Source organism: Lolium perenne, chromosome 7 (assembly GCF_019359855.2).
Source record: "Lolium perenne isolate Kyuss_39 chromosome 7, Kyuss_2.0, whole genome shotgun sequence".
NCBI lineage: Eukaryota > Viridiplantae > Streptophyta > Magnoliopsida > Poales > Poaceae > Lolium > Lolium perenne.
In genome coordinates, this window is record NC_067250.2 from 35,151,170 (window position 1) to 35,171,034 (window position 19,865).

General features: G+C 46.7%; 2 protein-coding genes across 2 annotated transcripts; both read right to left on the bottom strand.

The window, feature by feature from the left end:
* Nucleotides 1-7,403: 7,403 nt before the first annotated feature.
* Nucleotides 7,404-8,413, bottom strand: LOC127317837 (uncharacterized). Its single transcript, XM_051348423.2, has one exon. The coding sequence runs from the start codon at nucleotides 8,130-8,132 to the stop codon at nucleotides 7,770-7,772; it is 363 nt and encodes a 120-aa protein (XP_051204383.1). The 5' UTR covers nucleotides 8,133-8,413; the 3' UTR covers nucleotides 7,404-7,769.
* Nucleotides 8,414-17,240: 8,827 nt separating this feature from the next.
* Nucleotides 17,241-19,485, bottom strand: LOC127317836 (phosphopantothenoylcysteine decarboxylase). The gene is made up of 3 exons (XM_051348422.2): nucleotides 19,278-19,485; nucleotides 17,933-18,284; nucleotides 17,241-17,833 (listed from the first exon to the last, which is right to left on the bottom strand). The coding sequence occupies exons 2-3, from the start codon at nucleotides 18,260-18,262 to the stop codon at nucleotides 17,516-17,518; spliced, it is 648 nt and encodes a 215-aa protein (XP_051204382.1). The 5' UTR covers nucleotides 18,263-18,284; nucleotides 19,278-19,485; the 3' UTR covers nucleotides 17,241-17,515.
* Between the last annotated feature and the right edge of the window lie 380 nt (nucleotides 19,486-19,865).

A 19,865-nucleotide genomic window follows, 5' to 3' on the forward strand; every position in this document is an offset into this window, starting at 1 on the left:
TAATGACATAACCTTGTTATTAATAACATCCAATGTTCATGATCACGAAACCATGATCATCTATTAATCAACAAGCTAGTTATACAAGAGGCTTACTAGGGACTTCTTGTTGTTTACATAACACACATGTATCAATGTTTCGGTTAATACAATTATAGCATGGTATGCAAACATTTATCATAAACATAAAGATATTATAATAACCACTTTATTATTGCCTCTTGGGCATATCTCCAACATGGTGACTTGTGACTCGAATTTGAAATGTGACTTTGACTTTTGAATCACAATAGAGTTGTGGGAATGACACTAATATTCCCACTTGAGTTAAGTTAGGCAAATGAAGAGTCTTTGTTTACTAATTTCTTATGAAATAAAACTGGCTTTATGCAAATGAACCTAGAGTTTAGAATCCTCTTACTCAAACTGTTAGTACTTACACTAGTATTAGTTTGCGAGTACTTTAAAGTACTCATGGCTGTGTCCCTGGCTATTCAAATGGCCAGACTATGAAGAGGAGCACCACTACCAGGAAGACGGACAACAGGACGTCTATGATAACTAGGACTACTCCTGACGTCAAAAGTTGCCTGTGGAATAGATGGACTCTACTACGTACTCCCGCTATGTGGTATGTATTTGATCCTTAGATCAATTGTTGTAATGAGACTGGATCATGTGATCCTTTTTGATGTAAGACTATTATGGTGTTGTAATGAATGATGTGCTGTGATATGAACTTATTATGTCTCGTAAAAACAATCTTCTTGGGATTGCGATGTATGACATAATAGGCATCTGGACTTAAAAATCCGGGTGTTGACAGGTGATACGTCTCAAACGTATCTATAATTTCTTATGTTTCATGCTACTTTTATGATGATACTCACATGTTTTATACACACTTTATGTCATTATTATGCATTTTCCGGCACTAACCTATTGACAAGATGCCGAAGAGCCAGTTGCTGTTTTCTGCTATTTTTGGTTTCAGAAATCCTACAAAGGAAATATTCTCGGAATTGGACGAAATCAACGCCCAGGATCTTATTTTTCCACGAAGCTTCCAGAAGACCGAAGAGGATACGAAGTGGGGCCACGAGGTGGCGACACACCAAGGCGGCGCGGCCAAGGAGGGGCCCGCGCCGCCCTAGTGTGTGGTCCCCTCGTGACGCCTCCAACCCTACCCTTCCGCCTACTTAAAGCCTTCGTCGCGAAAACCCCAGTACCGAGAGCCACGATACGGAAAACCTTCCAGAGACGCCGCCGCCGCCAATCCCATCTCGGGGGATTCACGAGATCGCCTCCGGCACCCTGCCGGAGAGGGGAATCATCTCCCGGAGGACTCTTCATCGCCATGATCGCCTCCGGATTGATGTGTGAGTAGTTCACCCCTGGACTATGGGTCCATAGCAGTAGCTAGATGGTTGTCTTCTCCTCATTGTGCTATCATTGTTCGATCTTGTGAGCTGCCTATCATGATCAAGATCATCTATTTGTAATGCTACATGTTGTGTTTGTTGGGATCTGATGAATATGGAATACTATGTTATGTTGATTATCAATATATCATATATGTGTTGTTTATGATCTTGCATGCTCTCCGTTGCTAGTAGAGGCTCTGGCCAAGTTGATACTTGTAACTCCAAGAGGGAGTATTTATGCTCGATAGTGGGTTCATGCCTCCATTAAATCTGGGACAGTGACAGAAAGTTCTAAGGTTGTGGATGTGCTGTTGCCACTAGGGATAAAACATCAATGCTTTGTCTAAGGACATTTGTGGTCATTACATTACGCACCATACTTAATGCAATTGTCTGTTGTTTGCAACTTAATACTGGAAGGGTGCGGATGCTAACCCGAAGGTGGACTTTTTAGGCATAGATGCATGCTGGATAGCGGTCTATGTACTTTGTCGTAGTGCCCAATTGAATTTCACACTACTCATCATGATATGTATGTGCATTGTTATGCCCTCTTTATTTGTCAATTGCCCAACTGTAATTTGTTCACCCAACATGCTATTTCTTATTGGAGAGACACCACTAGTGAACTGTGGACCCCGGTCCATTCTTTTACATCGAAATACAATCTACTGCAAACATTGTTCTTTACTCTTCTTCGCATACAAACATCATTTTCCACACCATACATTTAATCCTTTGTTACAGCAAGCCGGTGAGATTGACAACCTCACTGTTAAGTTGGGGCAAAGTATTTGGATTGTGTTGTGCAGGTTCCACGTTGGCGCCGGAATCCCCGGTGTTGCGCCGCACTACACTCCGCCACCAACAACCTTCACGTGCTCCTTGACTCCTACTGGTTCGATAACCTTGGTTTCTTACTGAGGGAAAACTTGCTGCTGTACGCATCACACCTTCCTCTTGGGGTTCCCAACGGGCGTGTGCTTGACGCGTCATCAACAGGAGAGAGCTCAAACCTTGCATGCATTGCATCGTGTTTCTTGGTTGTTCTTGGTTCTTATCCATGAGATGTTTTAGAGCTTGTGTTCTGACAAGCTCTAGCTCATCGGAAATGGATTTCGGATGCATCTCATGTTGCGTGCTCGAGTTGGATGATTTTCCTGGTTTACCGTATTGAGAGGTTGCACCTCTAATTCCATAAAAAATCATCCCCCTCTTTTTCTAGGGATAGCTCTTGTCGTCCTCTTCCCAACAAAATTGGTTTTGTCCCAATCAAAGTTCCAATCTTGAGATATTGCATTTCTCGTATCGCTGTTCTTTGTAAAAGTCAAAGGGAAACAAGGTCTCCGCATGCCCGGTAGTACCGGTACCAAGAGCGGTAGTACCGCTATTCCTATTGGTATCGGTCACTCGTACCGCTGCATCACACGAGGGAATGGCTAGCAGCAGGCATGCCTGCACCTTGACGGTAACTTGACCGGTAGTACCGCTCCCAAGCGGTACTTCCGACCAGGTACTGGTTTGGTACCAGTCATGCAAGATACGACACTTCCACCCTGGTACCGCTATGGTACTGGGAGGATTCCAGAGCTTCCAGAGACCCTTCCGGTACCTCAGCGGTACCTGAAGCGGTAGTACCGGTTGGGCTCTACGTGTCAGCTCTGCAAGCCAGTCCCAGACCCAGAGCGGTAGTACCGCTCCGAGGAGCGGTAGTACCGGTCGTGCGGCAACTGGGCATAACGGTTGGATTTAGGGGCTGATGCGTGTAGTTGACACGTCCGTTGGGAACCCCAAGAGGAAGGTGTGATGCGCACAGCGGCAAGTTTCCCTCAGTAAGAAACCAAGGTTTAATCGAACCAGTAGGAGTCAAGAAGCACGTTGAAGGTTGATGGCGGCGGGATGTAGTGCGGCGCAACACCAGAGATTCCGGCGCCAACGTGGAACCTGCACAACACAACCAAAGTACTTTGCCCCAACGAAACAGTGAGGTTGTCAATCTCACCGGCTTGCTGTAACAAAGGATTAACCGTATTGTGTGGAAGATGATTGTTTGCAGAAAACAGTAAAACAAGTATTGCAGTAGATTGTATGCGATGTAAAGAATAGGACCGGGGTCCACAGTTCACTAGAGGTGTCTCTCCCATAAGATAAAAGCATGTTGGGTGAACAAATTACAGTCGGGCAATTGACAAATAGAGAGGGCATAACAATGCACATACATGTCATGATAAATATAGTGAGATTTAATTGGGCATTACGACAAAGTACATAGACCGCTATCCAAAGATGCATCTATGCCTAAAAAGTCCACCTTCAAAGGTTATCATCCGAACCCCTTCCAGTATTAAGTTGCAAAACAACAGACAATTGCATTAAGTATGGTGCGTAATGTAATCAATAACTACATCCTTAGACATAGCATCAATGTTTTATCCCTAGTAGCAACAGCACATCCACAACCTTAGAAATTTCTGTCACTGTCCCAGATTCAATGGAGGCATGAACCCACTATCGAGCATAAATACTCCCTCTTGGAGTTAAGAGCAAAAACTTGGCCAGAGCCTCTACTAATAACGGAGAGCATGCAAGATCATAAACAACACATAGGTAATAACTTGATAATTAACATAACATAATATTCTCTATCCATCGGATCCCGACAAACACAACATATAGTATTACAGATAGATGATCTTGATCATGTTAGGCAGCTCACAAGATCCAACAATGAAGCACAATGAGGAGAAGACAACCATCTAGCTACTGCTATGGACCCATAGTCCAGGGGTGAACTACTCACTCATCACTCCGGAGGCGACCATGGCGGTGAAGAGTCCTCCGGGAGATGAATCCCCTCTCCGGCAGGGTGCCGGAGGAGATCTCCAGAATCCTCCGAGATGGGATTGGCGGCGGCGGCGTCTCAGTAAGGTTTTCCGTATCGTGGCTCTCGGTACTGGGGGTTTCGCGACGGAGGCTTTAAGTAGGCGGAAGGGCAGGTAAAGAGGCGGCACGAGGGGCCCAGATGACAGGCCGGCGCGGCCAGGGCCTGGGCTGCGCCGCCCTGGTGTCTGGCCACCTCGTGGCCCCACTTCGACTCTCCTTCGGTCTTCTGGAAGCTTCGTGGCAAAATAGGACCCTGGGCGTTGATTTCGTCCAATTCCGAGAATATTTCGTTACTAGGATTTCTGAAACCAGAAACAGCAGAAACAAGAATCGGCTCTTCGGCATCTTGTTAATAGGTTAGTTCCAGAAAATGCACGAATATGACATAAAGTGTGCATAAAACATGTAGATATCATCAATAATGTGGCATGGAACGCAAGAAATTATCGATACGTCGGAGACGTATCAGGGGCCCCTATAAAAGGGTGGTCTTCTTCCCCAGCCCGAGTGATCTAGCTCTTCCCCATATATTCGGTCTACACCATTGTTGACCTTGAAGAGCTTGATCCTCCTATTGAACCCCACTATTTATTTCATCTTTTTGGAGGAAAAGAGAGAGGAGATCTAGATCTAGTGCTCCACCAAGTGAATCCTCCTCCTTGTGAGGGGATCTTGCTAGATCTAGATCTTGGAGTAATTTGGTATTCCTCCTCCTATTTGTTCTTCCCCCCTTATTCCCCCAATAGCTTTTGTAGCTTTGTTGAATTTTGGGAGAGAATAACTTGGGCATCTTAGTGGTGTTCTTAGCCATTGCATTAGGTGCATCGATTTGGGTTCTCTCCAGGGTTTCGGTCTCGTGTGAGTTCGTGTGAGTTCCCTCTAGGGATCTTGGAACCCTAGAGAGCTTGTTGATCTTAGTGGTGTTGTTGCCTTCGTGGCCTTGTCGCCTTTGTGGTGTGGTAGCCTATGTGGCCTCGTTGCCTTTGTGGCCTTGTTGCCTTTGTAGCGTAGTAGCTTTTGTGGCGTTGTAGCCTTTGTGGCGCGTTATAGCCTTTGTAGCTTTGGAACCGGTTGTGGTGCGTTAGAGCCTTTGTGGCCTTGTTGCCGTGTGTGGCGTGTTGTAGCCTTTGTGGCCTTGTACTTGAGAGCCTCCGGTGTTGTGGAGTTTGCCTCAAGCTTGATACTGGGGTGTTTGCCCCAAGCTTGTACGGGTTCGGTGACCACCCTCAAGGATCTCTTAGTGGATCGAGGCTTTCCCTTTGGTGGAAAGGCTCGAGGAGAATACGGTGGCCTAGCGGCTCATTGAAGTGCCTCGTGCCTCCACACCGTTCCAACGGAGACGTAGCACCCAAGGGTGTGAACTTCGGGATACGCCATCTTCTCCTCGTGCACCGGTTACTTCTCAACTCGAGCTCCTTTAGCTATGCACTTGACATTGTGATAGCCTTCGTGCTTGATGTTCTATATCTAGTTTGCTATCACCTTGTTACTCATTATGCTTAGCATAGGTTGTTGGTGCACATAGACAAACCCTAGTTGATAGGCTTTGTGCTTAACAAGTAAATCTTAGTTTTATGCCGGCTTGTTAAGCCCTCACGTAGAAGTTTTTACAACCCTCCTATTCACCCCCTCTAGACGACATCTTTGTACATACAGAGGGAGTATATATTTTCTTTTTAAATCCTTCAACAATTTCTAAATTTAATCAAATTTTAAGAAAGTGAAAAAATTAGAAATGAATGATTTTTTAATTTGAACCAACTGGAAGAATATTTGGAAATCATCTTATTTGAAAAAGCAACAACTCTAAAATATTTGTGCCTCCCCTTCCTCACAACCGAAGATAACTAGCGCAGTACGTTGCTTTTATTTGTTTGTGGTGTTTCACTTTTGAGGTTTAATTCTTCTCGTACAGCTCTTTCATTTCCTTTTGGGTGACCTTCATTGAACTACGTATGGTTCTTGTGCAGGAGGCCCCGGTGAGAAGGTGAATGCATGTCTTGTTGGAGAATTAGAAAACTTCACGTGATCTAGAAAATTTGCGGCGGGATAAATATACAGCTTTGGCACCATTCTGTGCTATTTCACGGATCGTTAGTCGTGTTAAAAAGGAACCATATGGATCTGATAATATGAAGAAACATGGTTCTAATAACTGTTAAATTTGTGAAAATCTACACAAACAGGCATAGCTGACGAACCATCTTTCTTGTGCTCTTATTCCACGATGAGTCCATCGGGTTCTCCTATTTGTTAATGAGCTTATCGAGCCAACTCGAGAATTTACCGAGTCGCACCAATCTAGGGTTTTAAGCTTGCTATGTTAATGAGTCGAGCAAGCTCGCTAATCTAGCGATTTACTTGATTTAGAGGCTATGGGAGCTCCTCCTGGGATGCAACGACAGTCTATTTACCCTCGTGTCGACCCGACGATGGCCAAATTGTGGTGCCCCCGTCCATCCCTTTTCCCTCCATCTGTCTCATTGTTGCCGGAGGCAGCCGATGGGCAAGCCCACTCGGCCGCCGAGGAAGGCTATGATGTCGCTACTCCATTCACGAAGATGGGGCACTTCGGATTTGAGGCGGTTGCCTCGCGCGGGGAGGGTGCTACGGTGCAGAGGTCACCACGGTGGACCTTCTGCGCCAGATCTGAAGATGTTTCCCCTCCACGCTCTTCTCAAACGGTGCTTGTGTCGGTGTTGTGGCGGCGGCGGTGTTTGTGGGTGGCTGCATGGTGAAGCGGTAGTGCTCGGAGTCGTCCCCGAATGCATGTCAATGTTATGCATGCTCAGAGTGAGCTGCTCCACCTCTTGATAGGTGTGACACCCTTCGATCCGTGGCAAGAAGACAGAGTGCTTTCTTCGGAGGTTGAAATGACTGGCGCTGCATCTTGGCCTTGTGGTGGCCGAAACTGGTGTGAATCATGATCGATGTGTTTAATTATTTTTCATCACTTTGTAAACTTGAATGTAGAAGACTTAACTAATTTCCAGTCGGGCTCCTCGATCCTTTTATCTAAAAGCAAAAAAAATAAAAAAAATAGATGGTAGGGGTAATGAAAACTTTAATTTTCTTAGGATTGATATACATTACATCTATAGGGCAAAAGAAAGTAGATAATGAACGCAACATTACACATAGCTGGTGGATCATAGTAGAAAGGAAGTGGTGGATCGAAGAATACTCCGTTACAATCGGATACACTACACTACATACATTAACATTACGTAGGAGTAATAACTTCACGCTCGATCATACGGAGCCTAACTACTCCTCTCTCGAGCAATCATCAGTTAGAACACAGATTATTCTTGAGGAAGGCAATCCGCACAAGACACGGTGCCTGGGAAGTTCATTATTCTTGGCGTCGTCGCCTCCAATCATTGGCACTAGCAGTACGCAACCACCAACTAGCCAAGCCTTCTAGCAGCTTCGCCTCCGGCCGGCGAGCCGGACGGGCAATCATGCATCGTCCGCGTCCGGGCACCGGGTCCCCGCCGCGACCTTCTGGCCCCGCGGTGCTGCCGGAGACGCCGGCGGTGAGTCGAGGCAGCGCCGGAGCAGGCGCGACACGGCGGCCACGAGCTCCTCCGCGGCCTTCCCTGGCGCCCGCGGCGCCTCGCGCGCGAACCTGCCGTGCCGGTCGAGCGCCTCGGCGGTGGTGATGGTGCCGGAGCCCGCGCGACGGACCTCATCGCCCACCGCCTCCGCGCAGAGGCCGCAGACCCAGCGGCCGAGGTACTCGGCCCGCACCGCGGCGATGTACTCGGGCGTGCACTCCTCCGTGAAGCCGCAGCACTCGCACCTGGCGGCCTCCACCTCCATATGTCCTTCGCTTCGCACCTGGCCGGTGAACCGATTAATTACCGCTCCTTCTCCCAGACGACGTAGGAGGAAGGGACGGACGGCGCCTCCGCCGCGCGCTTCTGGCTGCTCCTGCTGCTGGCCTGCTCGCTCCGGCTTGCTGCTGCTACGACGATGACGGTGTCGGCGCCTGGTGTCATCGCAGTGAGGCGACGTCTCTCTCGCTCGCTTCCCTCTCCTTGGCTAGCTTCAGCTCGCCGGCCGCTGTACTCTCTGCACCGGGCCGGACAGTGCTGGCATCCAGGTGGTATTTATGCACGAGCGGCGTGGAGCATGTGGCCACGTCCTCCCTCCTCGCTGGACGATAGCATGCTGGCCCCACGTGTGGATGGGTAGGGTGAGCTAGCTAGCTCCTGCGCGAGTGCGTCCATGGCAATGGAGGTCCACGTCGGGGAGCCCTTTTGAATGCGCTGGCAGTGACAGCTGGCGACCACGCGAGCTGCTCACTCGTACCCTGGGTCGGGTGGATTTGGTGCGGGTTCGGATGGGCCGTCGCTCTCACTGGGCCCGGCCTTCCGTTTTCACCCGCCTGACACGTCGCCGTCGTGGTTTCATGGCGACAGGACTGTTTTTGTCGCCGCTGCGGCTCGGTTTTGTCTTGGTTGGTGCGCCTCCAATCATAAGCCTACCCTCTTCAGCTAGTGTATAGGAGTAAAAACACTATGGTACTGTAAAAGACTTGTTATTTCCAAGTTCACTGGAAAACAAACCATAGAGGAGCTGACAAGTCGAGCATCTCCACCGGTGAGCTCCGTAGCGATATTAATAAAGCCTATAGAGTCTCGGAGTAAAACGAGCTCAGTACCGATATTATAATATGTTTATAGAGTATTCGCTCGCGTCTCCTAAATTATTGAAAGTTTTTGGCGCGCGATTGACATTTTTTGGCACCAGTCGCACATCCCAAACGTCCATTCCGCCCGATGCAGCCCAATACGCTGTCCGGTACCCCGAGCTCATCCCTGCTCCGGAGGGAATGCTCTGAGCGTGCCGAACAGAGCGAGAAGCGAGGCGGAGGGTGGCGGGCCTGATATGTCATTGATCCATTGAAATTTAACCAGTCTCCCGCCACATCACACCCTCCCACCACTTTCCACCACCAGCCGCACATTTTTATACCCTGCCAAATGATTTCACCCCTCGCGTCAATTCATTTTCCCTCCCACCGCCGCTACTCACTCCCCAAACGCAGCTAGGAGCGGACACGCCCCAAACACGACACTAAGAAACAGCGTCCCTTAAACGATGCTTGGATCATGCATTTGATACGGATCGTTCGATCGTACCGCGATACCACTATACCAGCTATGCTACGTACCTACCACTAAAAAAAGAAACTATGCTACGTACCTAACGTGTGGTAGCGCAATGCTCGTAATATACTGTTCTCATTTGTGGGTCCGGTGCACCCAAAGGGCTCATTTCCCCCCTTCCTGCTCTCAGCCCTCTACAGTAACTGCCCCCTCCTCCTCTGCTCCGGGCCGCTCCTTCCTCCTCTCCGCCGGAATAGCCGGTCGGAGATGGAGAGGAGAAGGCGCCGGCTGTATATACCTAGGCTTTTACTCTAGTTTTTGTTCCCTAGTGGCGGTTTGGAGCCGTTTGATACGCGTACAGCACGCGTCCGTTGGGAACCCCAAGAGGAAGGTGTGATGCGTACAACGGCAAGTTTTCCCTCAGTATGAAACCAAGGTTTATCGAACCAGTAGGAGCCAAGAAGCACGTTGAAGGTTGATGGCGGCGAGATGTAGTGCGGCGCAACACCAGGGATTCCGGCGCCAACGTGGAACCTGCACAACACAAACCAAGTACTTTGCCCCAACGAAACAACGATGTTGTCAATCTCACCGGCTTGCTGTAACAAAGGATTAGATGTATAGTGTGGATGATGATTGTTTGCAGAGAACAGTAGAACAAGTATTGCAGTAGATTGTATTTCAGTAAAGAGAATTGGACCGGGGTCCACAGTTCACTAGAGGTGTCTCTCCCATAAGATAAACAGCATGTTGGGTGAACAAATTACAGTTGGGCAATTGACAAATAAAGAGGGCATGACCATGCACATACATATTATGATGAGTATAGTGAGATTTAATTGAGCATTACGACAAAGTACATAGACCGCTATCCAGCATGCATCTATGCCTAAAAAGTCCACCTTCAGGTTATCATCCGAACCCTCCGCATTAAGTTGCTAACAACAGACAATTGCATTAAGTATTGCGCGTAATGTAATCAATAACTACATCCTCGGACATAGCATCAATGTTTTATTCCTAGTGGCAACAGCACATCCATAATCTTAGAGGTTTCTCTCACTCCCCCAGATTCACGGAGACATGAACCCACTATCGAGCATAAATACTCCCTCTTGGAGTTACTAGCATCAACTTGGCCAGAGCATCTACTAATAACGGAGAGCATGCAAGATCATAAACAACACATAGATATAAATTGATAATCAACATAACATGGTATTCTCTATTCATCGGATCCCAACAAACACAACATATAGAATTACAGATAGATGATCTTGATCATGTTCGGTAGCTCACAAGACCCGACAATTAAGCACAATGGGGAGAAGACAGCCATCTAGCTACTGCTATGGACCCATAGTCCAGGGGTAGACTACTCACACATCACTCCGGAGGCGACCATGGCGGCGTAGAGTCCTCCGGGAGATGATTCCCCTCTCCGGCAGGGTGCCGGAGGCGATCTCCTGAATCCCCCGAGATGGGATTGGCGGCGGCGTCTCTGGAAGGTTTTCCGTATCGTGGCTCTCGGTACTGGAGGTTTCGCAACGAAGGCTATTTGTAGGCGGAAGGGTATGTCAGGGGGCGTCGCGAGAGGCCCAGGAGACAGGTCGGCGCGGCCAAGGGTGGGGCCGCGCCGCCTGCCCTCCTGGCCACCTCGTGGCCCCACTTCATTGACTCTTCGGTCTTCTGGAAGCTTCGTGGCAAAATAGGACCCTGGGCGTTGATTTCGTCCAATTCCGAGAATATTTCCTTACTAGGATTTCTGAAACCAAAAATAGCGTAAAACAAAGAATCGGGCACTTCGGCATCTTGTTAATAGGTTAGTTCCAGAAAATGCACGAATATGACATAAAGTGTGCATAAAACACGTAGATATCATCAATAATGTGGCATGGAACATAAGAAATTATCGATACGTCGGAGACGTATCACCGTTCCTCAGATTCCGGCGGCAAGATCTGGGGATTAGGGTTCCTCTTTTTGTTGCTATGTCTCCGATGGTCGGAGCATGGAAACGAGAAGGGAGCCACGGTCTCTGCAAATAAAGTAGTTGCTGCGGGTCTTCTGATACTGCCGAGGCGCTTCGGAGCAGAGCCCCCCCTGGCCGGCCATGGAGGCGAGGGGGAGGGGCGTTGCTCTCTGTGTCACGCGGTGGAGCTTCTCCTGGCCGGCCGTGGAGGCGAGGAGGAGAGGCCTAGCTGTGTGTTCTCCCTGGAGGAGCAGAGACCCAGGTACCTCTCTCTGGCGCTGAGTTTGACGAGTTCTTGGGCTTCTCTTCCTCCTCCTTGTGGTCGTGGAGACGGACAGGAGGGTGAGAGACCCGGAGTTCGTCGATCTGGAGCTAGAAGGCACACTTGTGAGCGTGTGGTGCTCACCTCGACGGAAGCTCACTATCGGCGGCAGATCTCAAGCGGCGGCGTCCTCCGCCGTCGCTATCATTGGCCAAGGGGGCCTCTCCGCACCTCGGAAGGAACTGCTCCGGGGAGTATCTACTTCCTCCAGGCCCAAGTGCCGAAGGGGAAGATCTTCAATCTTGGGGTGGTGATCCATCCTGGCGGCGGACCAAGTGGCCTAGTCCCCGGCGTCGCCGTCAGCGACCACGGCCCAAGATTCAATCATCGATGCGGTGGAGAAGAAGGACCCGATTGCTTTGTTTTTTATCTTTCTGGGTTCCTTTCTGTAATTTCTTTGGACTCTTGTGCTATTGTCACTAAAGCCAAGGTCCTTTTTGTAAATATACCCACCGTCTAATGGAGCTTCTCGGCCCTTCGGGGCCTTATCTGTTCAAAAAAAAAAATACTGTTCTCATTTTAAGAAAACCAAACCGTGCCTAGCTAGTCGCATAAGATGCAGGTGAGCTAGCTCGATCGTCGAGGATTGCTAAATCTACTGCCCTTCCGTTTCATATTTATTAGTCATCGCAGATTCGGAGTATCCACATACTATTATTCAAATCAGCGATGAACAATACTTTTGTACGTCCCGCAAAAATTATCTGAAATTTATCTAAATTTAGATGTATCTAGATATTAAATTTGGATAAAACTCATATAAGTTTTTTTTTTGCGGGGAAACGAGATTGTATTAATTAAATGTGAGTGACATTACAATCCCGAATGATCCGGTCCAAAATACCTTCCGGAGCCGAACCTAACCAAACTTGAGTTCTATTCTCTACCATCCCAACTCTAGCTAACTGATGACTTGCGTCATTTTCTTTCCTATGAATCTTGCTAATGGAAATAAAACTCTTATAAGTTTTATGAAACTAACAAAGGAGTATGAAACATAGAGACTCCGACCTAACTTAAAATTCAGGTCGGCAACCATAACACTTTTGTGCCCACACAAAACTCCAGATTCTCCTGTAATGAAAAAAAAAACTTCAGATTCTTAATGTCGCCCGTCGGAGCACGCACGGGGTGCATTTTGGAAGCTACCGCAAACAAGAGGACAACCAGGGTTCACATGATCATTCGTCGGTCGATCGACGCTGCGGTATCAGTTTTGCAAGGTTGTTGGTGGAGAGGTAGATCAAGCAGCGTCTGATTTTTATCAACAGGCGAAAGCGATCTGCGGTAACCGACTAACCGTACCCGTCCTGTCCAGGCCGGACGGATCGCTGGCGAGAAACACTGGCACGCCGGTCGTACGTACGTAACAGTACTGCTCCCTATCTAGCTATACCAGTAGGAGTACGACGCATGCATATATATGCACGAAAAACGTGCAAGATTGATCGATGATACGCTGCGAGCCTGCGACGCGCCGATGCGGTGAGACCACATTATTTTCTTACGTTCTTCACCATCTCAAGTTCTCACCTCAGCCAGATTTTTTTCGGTCTATATTTTCGAAATCTTGCGGGTAACTGATTTTGTCGGCCACTGGTATTCACCAAAATTTGTGTAATTTACTCAATTTTTTTTGATAAATTCTGGATAAATTTTAAATTTTGTTTGAAGAATCTCAGACAATATTTGAACCGGTATATCCGTTATGTGGTAATACCGGTCCCCACCCACATTTTTCCGAAAATGACAAAGGAAACCCCGTTGAACTCAACATATAACGCCTTCTTCGTTGGCAATGTTAAAGCGGAAGGTGTGGATCGGGTCTAGAGATCATGTGCATTGGTGGCCCGAAACCGTTGTAGAACGACGAACAGACTACAAAGGCACGGACTCCAACATCTAGCTTCATCTTTGTGATCAATTGGCACGGACTCCAACATCTAGCTTCATCTTTGTGATCAATTGCTGGAGACACTGTAGCACATGTGGTTGCGCACGAGGTATAGTCGAATCTATGTGTTATGGGTTAGGCTGGAGTGGATACGAGAGGTTGAGTCCCAATTGATACAATGGTGGGTTAACAAGAAGACGAGCATGAAAGAGAAGCGAGACTTGTGGACGACGATAACCCTAGTTTTCTGGTGGGCTCTGGAGCACCGAAACAATGTGTTTCTTTTAAAGAGGAGAGGCCTTCGGCATGACTATCATGCAGTGGATTAGGTTAGAGTTCGAGGCGTGAAACATGGCGGGTCTATTTCACGGAGAGGTGTTTGGCTTCCCGGATGTGGACCAACTATTTTGTCGCGAAATTGCATCGATCTAGTAATAATCATCAAGAGTAGTACAAAGAGTTCTAAAAGTAAAATAAATTGCAGATAGTTCATTGGACCACCTAACGACGATTACAAACAATAGCACGAGCGAAAGGCACGCCGCCGTCCTCGCCCTCTTTCACCAAAGCCGGGCAAAGCTTGTCGTACTAGAGTGTTGTAGTAGACGACGTGAAGTCTTCGTGCTAAGGCCCAAAAGGACCGGCGCAACAGAGCAACAACCATCGCTAATGATGATAACCGTAGATTAGAAGAGACTGACATGAAACCACGCCAACGAACACGAAAAGCGAATAGATCTCGCGAGATCTGGCAGACACATGCCTCCACACACCCTCTATCAGCGCTAGACGCACCATCGAAGCGAGGACAGCATGGAGACTACCTTATTCCTGCTTCAGGTAGCACCTGCCTCGCCATCCCCAAAAAAGACAATGAAAAAAAGCTAAATACAAAACGAGAACCCTCCCACCTAGGAGAGGCCATGGTCCACCACACCTCCGAAGCTCCAAAGCTACTGCAGGTGGGATGGACCCACAACGTCACCGAAGAGGGACGAAAAATCTAGATAGGTTTTAAATTGGCCAAGAGAGGATGTTATAACCAGGATCTGTCAGCAGCTACGAGCTTATCGATATCGATATACACCTACCTAGCTAGATTTATGGTATACGTACGCTGAGAAATCCCTATGCTATTCGTTAGCACCAGCTAGCTAGCTCGTATACGTCCAAGCAGAGATCGATGAATGAACAACGCTCGAACCGGTGCGAGCGCGACCAACAAAATAGACCGATCGAGAACGATGGATTCGACCTCGAGATATGAGAGATCGCGCAATCCTGGCCCCGGCCCACCACGGGCACGGCAATCAATTTACCGGTGCGACTCGTCGCGACAGGACCATGCTGCAATGTAGGTGACGATGATTTTTCCGATCGGAAAGCAGGTTAGTGTTAAATACAGTACCAGCTACCTCCGCCGGCGCCGACTACCCTGCGCCGTGCGAGTCTACGTCGGGGGATTCTGCAGCTTGTCAACTTCTACACAGACTCTGTCTATCCCTGCTCCGATTCTATCCATTTCATCATTACTCAGGTTGTCGCTGATGCCTACACGATGATCTCGCTACTCTGCTGTGATCGTGATGCAAGAGAATTAGATTGCAATTTCTGTTCTCGCCTTCCGATGGTTAATTGTGATCCAGCTGGATAATTAAGGATGTGTGCTGTGTGCTCCGTCTGCTGTACTACTAGCTAGTAGCTGCGGCCGCTTGAGAAGATCTGCGTGATGGCTCTGAAAAGTCATTTTAGATCATGTGCACTAGTGATCTTATCGTATTAAAAAAATAGAAAATTATATTTGAATACTTTAAAAAAATATGTTATAAAATTCTAAAATTTCAATTACAAATTTTTATTCTTTGAGCTACAAAAAATGATAAAGTCTGATTTATTTTTGGAGATTTGAATCCCTATACTTAGATCCACATATTTGTTATTTTTGTGCGGCCGAAAATACACATTAATTTTCAGTTAAAAGTTTACAGGTTTGTGGGGTACATTACTGGCTACATCATGATTTATTTCAGATTTTTCTGAAACTTAAAAATATGATTTTTAATTACTTTTAGTTTTCCGCAATAATTCCTATGGTTCATGTCCCATAGAAATTTCAAAGGACCGTGTGATTCCTATTCCTTTAGTTCTAAAGGACATCATAGGAAATTTTTCTATAGGAATCATATCCTCCAAAGTTCCTTTTAGTTTTCCTCAATAATTCCTATGGTTCATGTCCCATAGGAATTGCAAAGGAATGTGTGATTCCTATTCCTTTTAGTTCTATAGGAATCATATCCTCCAAAATTCCTATGTTTTCTCCTACGGGCTCCTTCGATTTAAAGGATATGAAAAACATAGGAATAGGAAATGTATAGGATTAGAATGACATATCTACTTGAAACCTATAGGAAGGTGAAGTTTGTTTGATTGTAGCAAAGGAATTTTTCCATGAGGTATGAGCTAATGCATAGGAATTACACTACAAGATTCCTATAGGATATGTTCTTATGAATCAAACAACGTGTTTTTTTTTTTTTTTTTTAGATCAAGATCAAACAACGTGTATAGGAATTTTTCCCATAGGAACCAAATCCTACACAATTCCTATGCAAATCCTTTGAATCAAAGGAGCCCTACGTTCTAAACAGACACTTAGATTTTCCCCGCAAAAAAAAAAAAATAGACCCTTAGATTTACGTGCCTTTTCAAACGATGTTTTTGAAGTTTTCCCGTGGTTCTGGTTTCTGTAGGAATCTAGGATACGTGACATCTCAATTCCTGCGATTTTTTCTTTTCTTATTTCCACAATTTTAAGTTCCCGCCTCAAAATATACTATCCTGGATGTTGTATTCAGACATGGCATATGTATAGCGCAATAAATCACGTCACTTTATCTGCACGTGACAGAGAAATGGCGCCATGTTTTTGAATTAACCGTGAGACAGAGAAACGGTGACATCTTTCGCAAGGAAAAGAGAGAAATGGTGACATGACCCCTTCTATATAAAAAAATAGATCTGCGTACACGTTTTCAGCAAGAGTTATTTGTACCAACCTGCCAGCTTAGTCAGTCTGTGGCAATGAAAATGCCCACGTAACGGGCTTTTGCCGTGTAAAGGCGAAAAGGTGATGATTATCTTGTATAGATCTTGTTATCAGGTAAGTCTTTCTGTTTCGGATTATCTTAACTCTGAATTTTGGTTGAAGTATTTCTCCTATATATATGATTGCCATTTCCTTTTGCTACTTTTTCTTTAGAGTCTTGTTACTGGTAACAGATGAATTTCCGACGTCGGCACGGTTATCCATTTATCCAGACGAGTCAACACAGCACTCAGCAGCCGTTCATCTCACACCACAAACTTTGTGGTTGTGGGGCACAAAACCGAAGTGTTCATGTTTACTGCTGGTAGTAAGGTCGAGATGATGACTGAACAGAGTTGCCGTCCCCTACCCCAATGCTTATCTGGACTTGGAATCATCTTATCTTGTTGCTTAGCCACAAGTTCTGGATCGCCAGGACACTTTTTCTTGCACACGTCATTCTCACCTTGTCCCTGCAAGTACAAATTTGCAAGTGCCTAGCACAAGATGGAGAATGAGAAGTTTGCTGCTTGTGAGACCAAGTTTAAGTTATTTGCAAATCACTACAGAGAAATTCAGAACTACAATGGAGGTAGGTTCATCAGTACTAACAACCCAGAACATTTATGGCTGGAACAACAACAACATTTCCCCAATATATATGACCTAACATCTGACAAATAAATATACTGATCCATAGGTACTACATGTTCACTGATACAGACACCGCTAGTAAAAACCTGATACTCTTCACTTCTTACACCCGGATGTGGGGTGTACTAAGCTCAACACTTGGGACATATCTATCATCGCATCAGCTAGGCAGGGTTGCTGCTGGAAGGCATCACACATGGGCTGCCTGTACCAAATGTTTGTGCCTTGCACGCGAGCCTCACGGTCGTATGGATCTGTGAAGGTTCGGCCATTGCACCGTTCCCATAGTCCCCACAGGCCAGCCTTTTCGTGATGGGTGGGACCAAAGATATGCCGAGTTGGTTGATTATCTCGATATGGCGCCCAGTGAACGGGTTGCTCCACATGAAGGTGTTCATGGCTGGCGCGACAAAGAGTGGTTTCTTGTAGTCCCATGCTCTCACTATGCACGTCAGGAGGTTGTCACATAACCCACCAGCAATCTGAGAAACTAGCATAACGTCAGTTTAGGCAACACTGAAAGCAACTTGCAGAACTAGACTTCCCAACTGATTCAGAGCATGGTTCAGGCAGAAACAAACCTTGCCCAATGTATTTGCTGATAATGGAGCAATCACCATGATATCTGCCCACTTCCTCAGTTCTATGTGTAGGACCTCGTCCCCTATCTTCTTCCAGCTAGACCATTCATCATCATCAGTGTAAAGAATGACGTCACTGGGCAGAGATGATCTATCAACAAAGTGCAATGCTGACTTGGTTGCCACAGCTCGGACTTCCGCCCACTCAGAGAAGATACGACAGAGGCTCTCAAATTTTATAGCAGCTACACTTCCTGAAGCAGCAAGGAGGACCCGTGGCTTATTGGGCTCCAGCATCAGGTTTTCCTGTACTGGTCCTGGTGTAGCCATCTGATTTGCTTGGACTGCTCAGCTGCAACAGAATTACAAGATTTCAGAGGATTTGGCATAAGAAAACGTGATCAACAGTGCACAGTGGAATGAAATTAAAGAGAAACAGGGGAAATTCATTTTAAAGAAGCACAACAGATATTTTATTGCTCAAGGAACCATGAAGTTTATCTTGCAATACCCTGAATATGGTATGTTTTGCATTCAGAACTATGCTATCATCAACACAAAAATCAAGTGTTGTTACTTTGATTAAGATGCAGTTTGGTTGAACTACACGAGGCAACACAACTGAGAACGTTAAAACCATACTTAGCGGTTCCAACTTATAGTTAACATTCTTGAGTCAAATGTACAGTTCTGAGAGAAGCACACACTCAAACGGTAATCCAAGATGAGTTAGCCAAACTAATAATCTGGCACCTTTTGCTATGGTGCTAACTTAGTACATATTAGAAGTCTCACTACATTGCAAATAAAATATACTCCTACGCCATATCGAAAATACATACGTTTTGGGAACAGTTATGCTAGTGCAGACCCTGAACCAAACCTGCCAAAGGGCAGAATTATAGGATAACCAAAATTTGTTCCTCCCTAACCTGGGGAACCTTGTCTGGTGTGTAATCGACCAATTTCAGTTCCAGATCAACAACAATTGCTCCCTTATGTTTCGATTCACCCACTGAACTGCTGCTCTAAAATGCAACTAACATTTTCACAGCTAACTGGCAGCCACCGGTTGAAGCATGATCCTACGTTTTGTACGAAAATCGCATCAGGGAAAGGCTCTAGTCTTTCAAGAACTACTACACGGTATCTGTATATTTCTCAAGTAGGGGATACTGGTAGACCACAGACACGCCGCTGATTACACAACAGATCTTCAGAAAGCACGGAAGCTACAGGAGGCCAATCCAAGAACTGAAGAGCGGTACAGTTCTTCAACCAGCACCACGTTAGTGAACACAAATTGCTGCGACAACAGCAGCGGCAGAGCCCACGATCTACTCACCTCGGAGATGATTTTGTAGGGGCGCCGGCACAGGGACTGGAAATGGAGGCAGCGGCAGATGGAGCCCCGGAGGGGAGGGGAGGCGCCGTAGAGGAAGCCCGGTCCGGGGGGCACAGGCGCTGGCGCCTTGCCGCTGCGGGCGGAGACGGAGTGGATTTGGGAGTGGCCGGACTGCCGGAGGCGCTGCGGAACGTCGACTGGGCGAAGTCGTCGGCCAGTCGGTGGCGTTGCTGGGCTACTAGGCCGGAGACCACCGAGCTACAGATATGGCTCGGCCCATGTACACATTATTACTCCAAGTGTTTCCCTTTTCCCTTTTGGCTTAAAAAAAGTGTACTCCGGGTACTTCTTCCAAAATATGAAAGCAGTTGGCACATGGGAGCATATGCTCCCTTTATTTTGAAATGCATGTTACATACATTTTGAAATTTAAAAAAATTGAAACGAAAAATTCGAACGTACATCTTCACGTGCTACGCGCTCACAAAGTCGTTTCATAAAAATCCGACTTGTCGTGTGACGTGTGTAAAAAAGACAAAATTCAATGCTGAAAATAAGGCTTTTCAGGAGAGAAATTTTCTCTTTTTT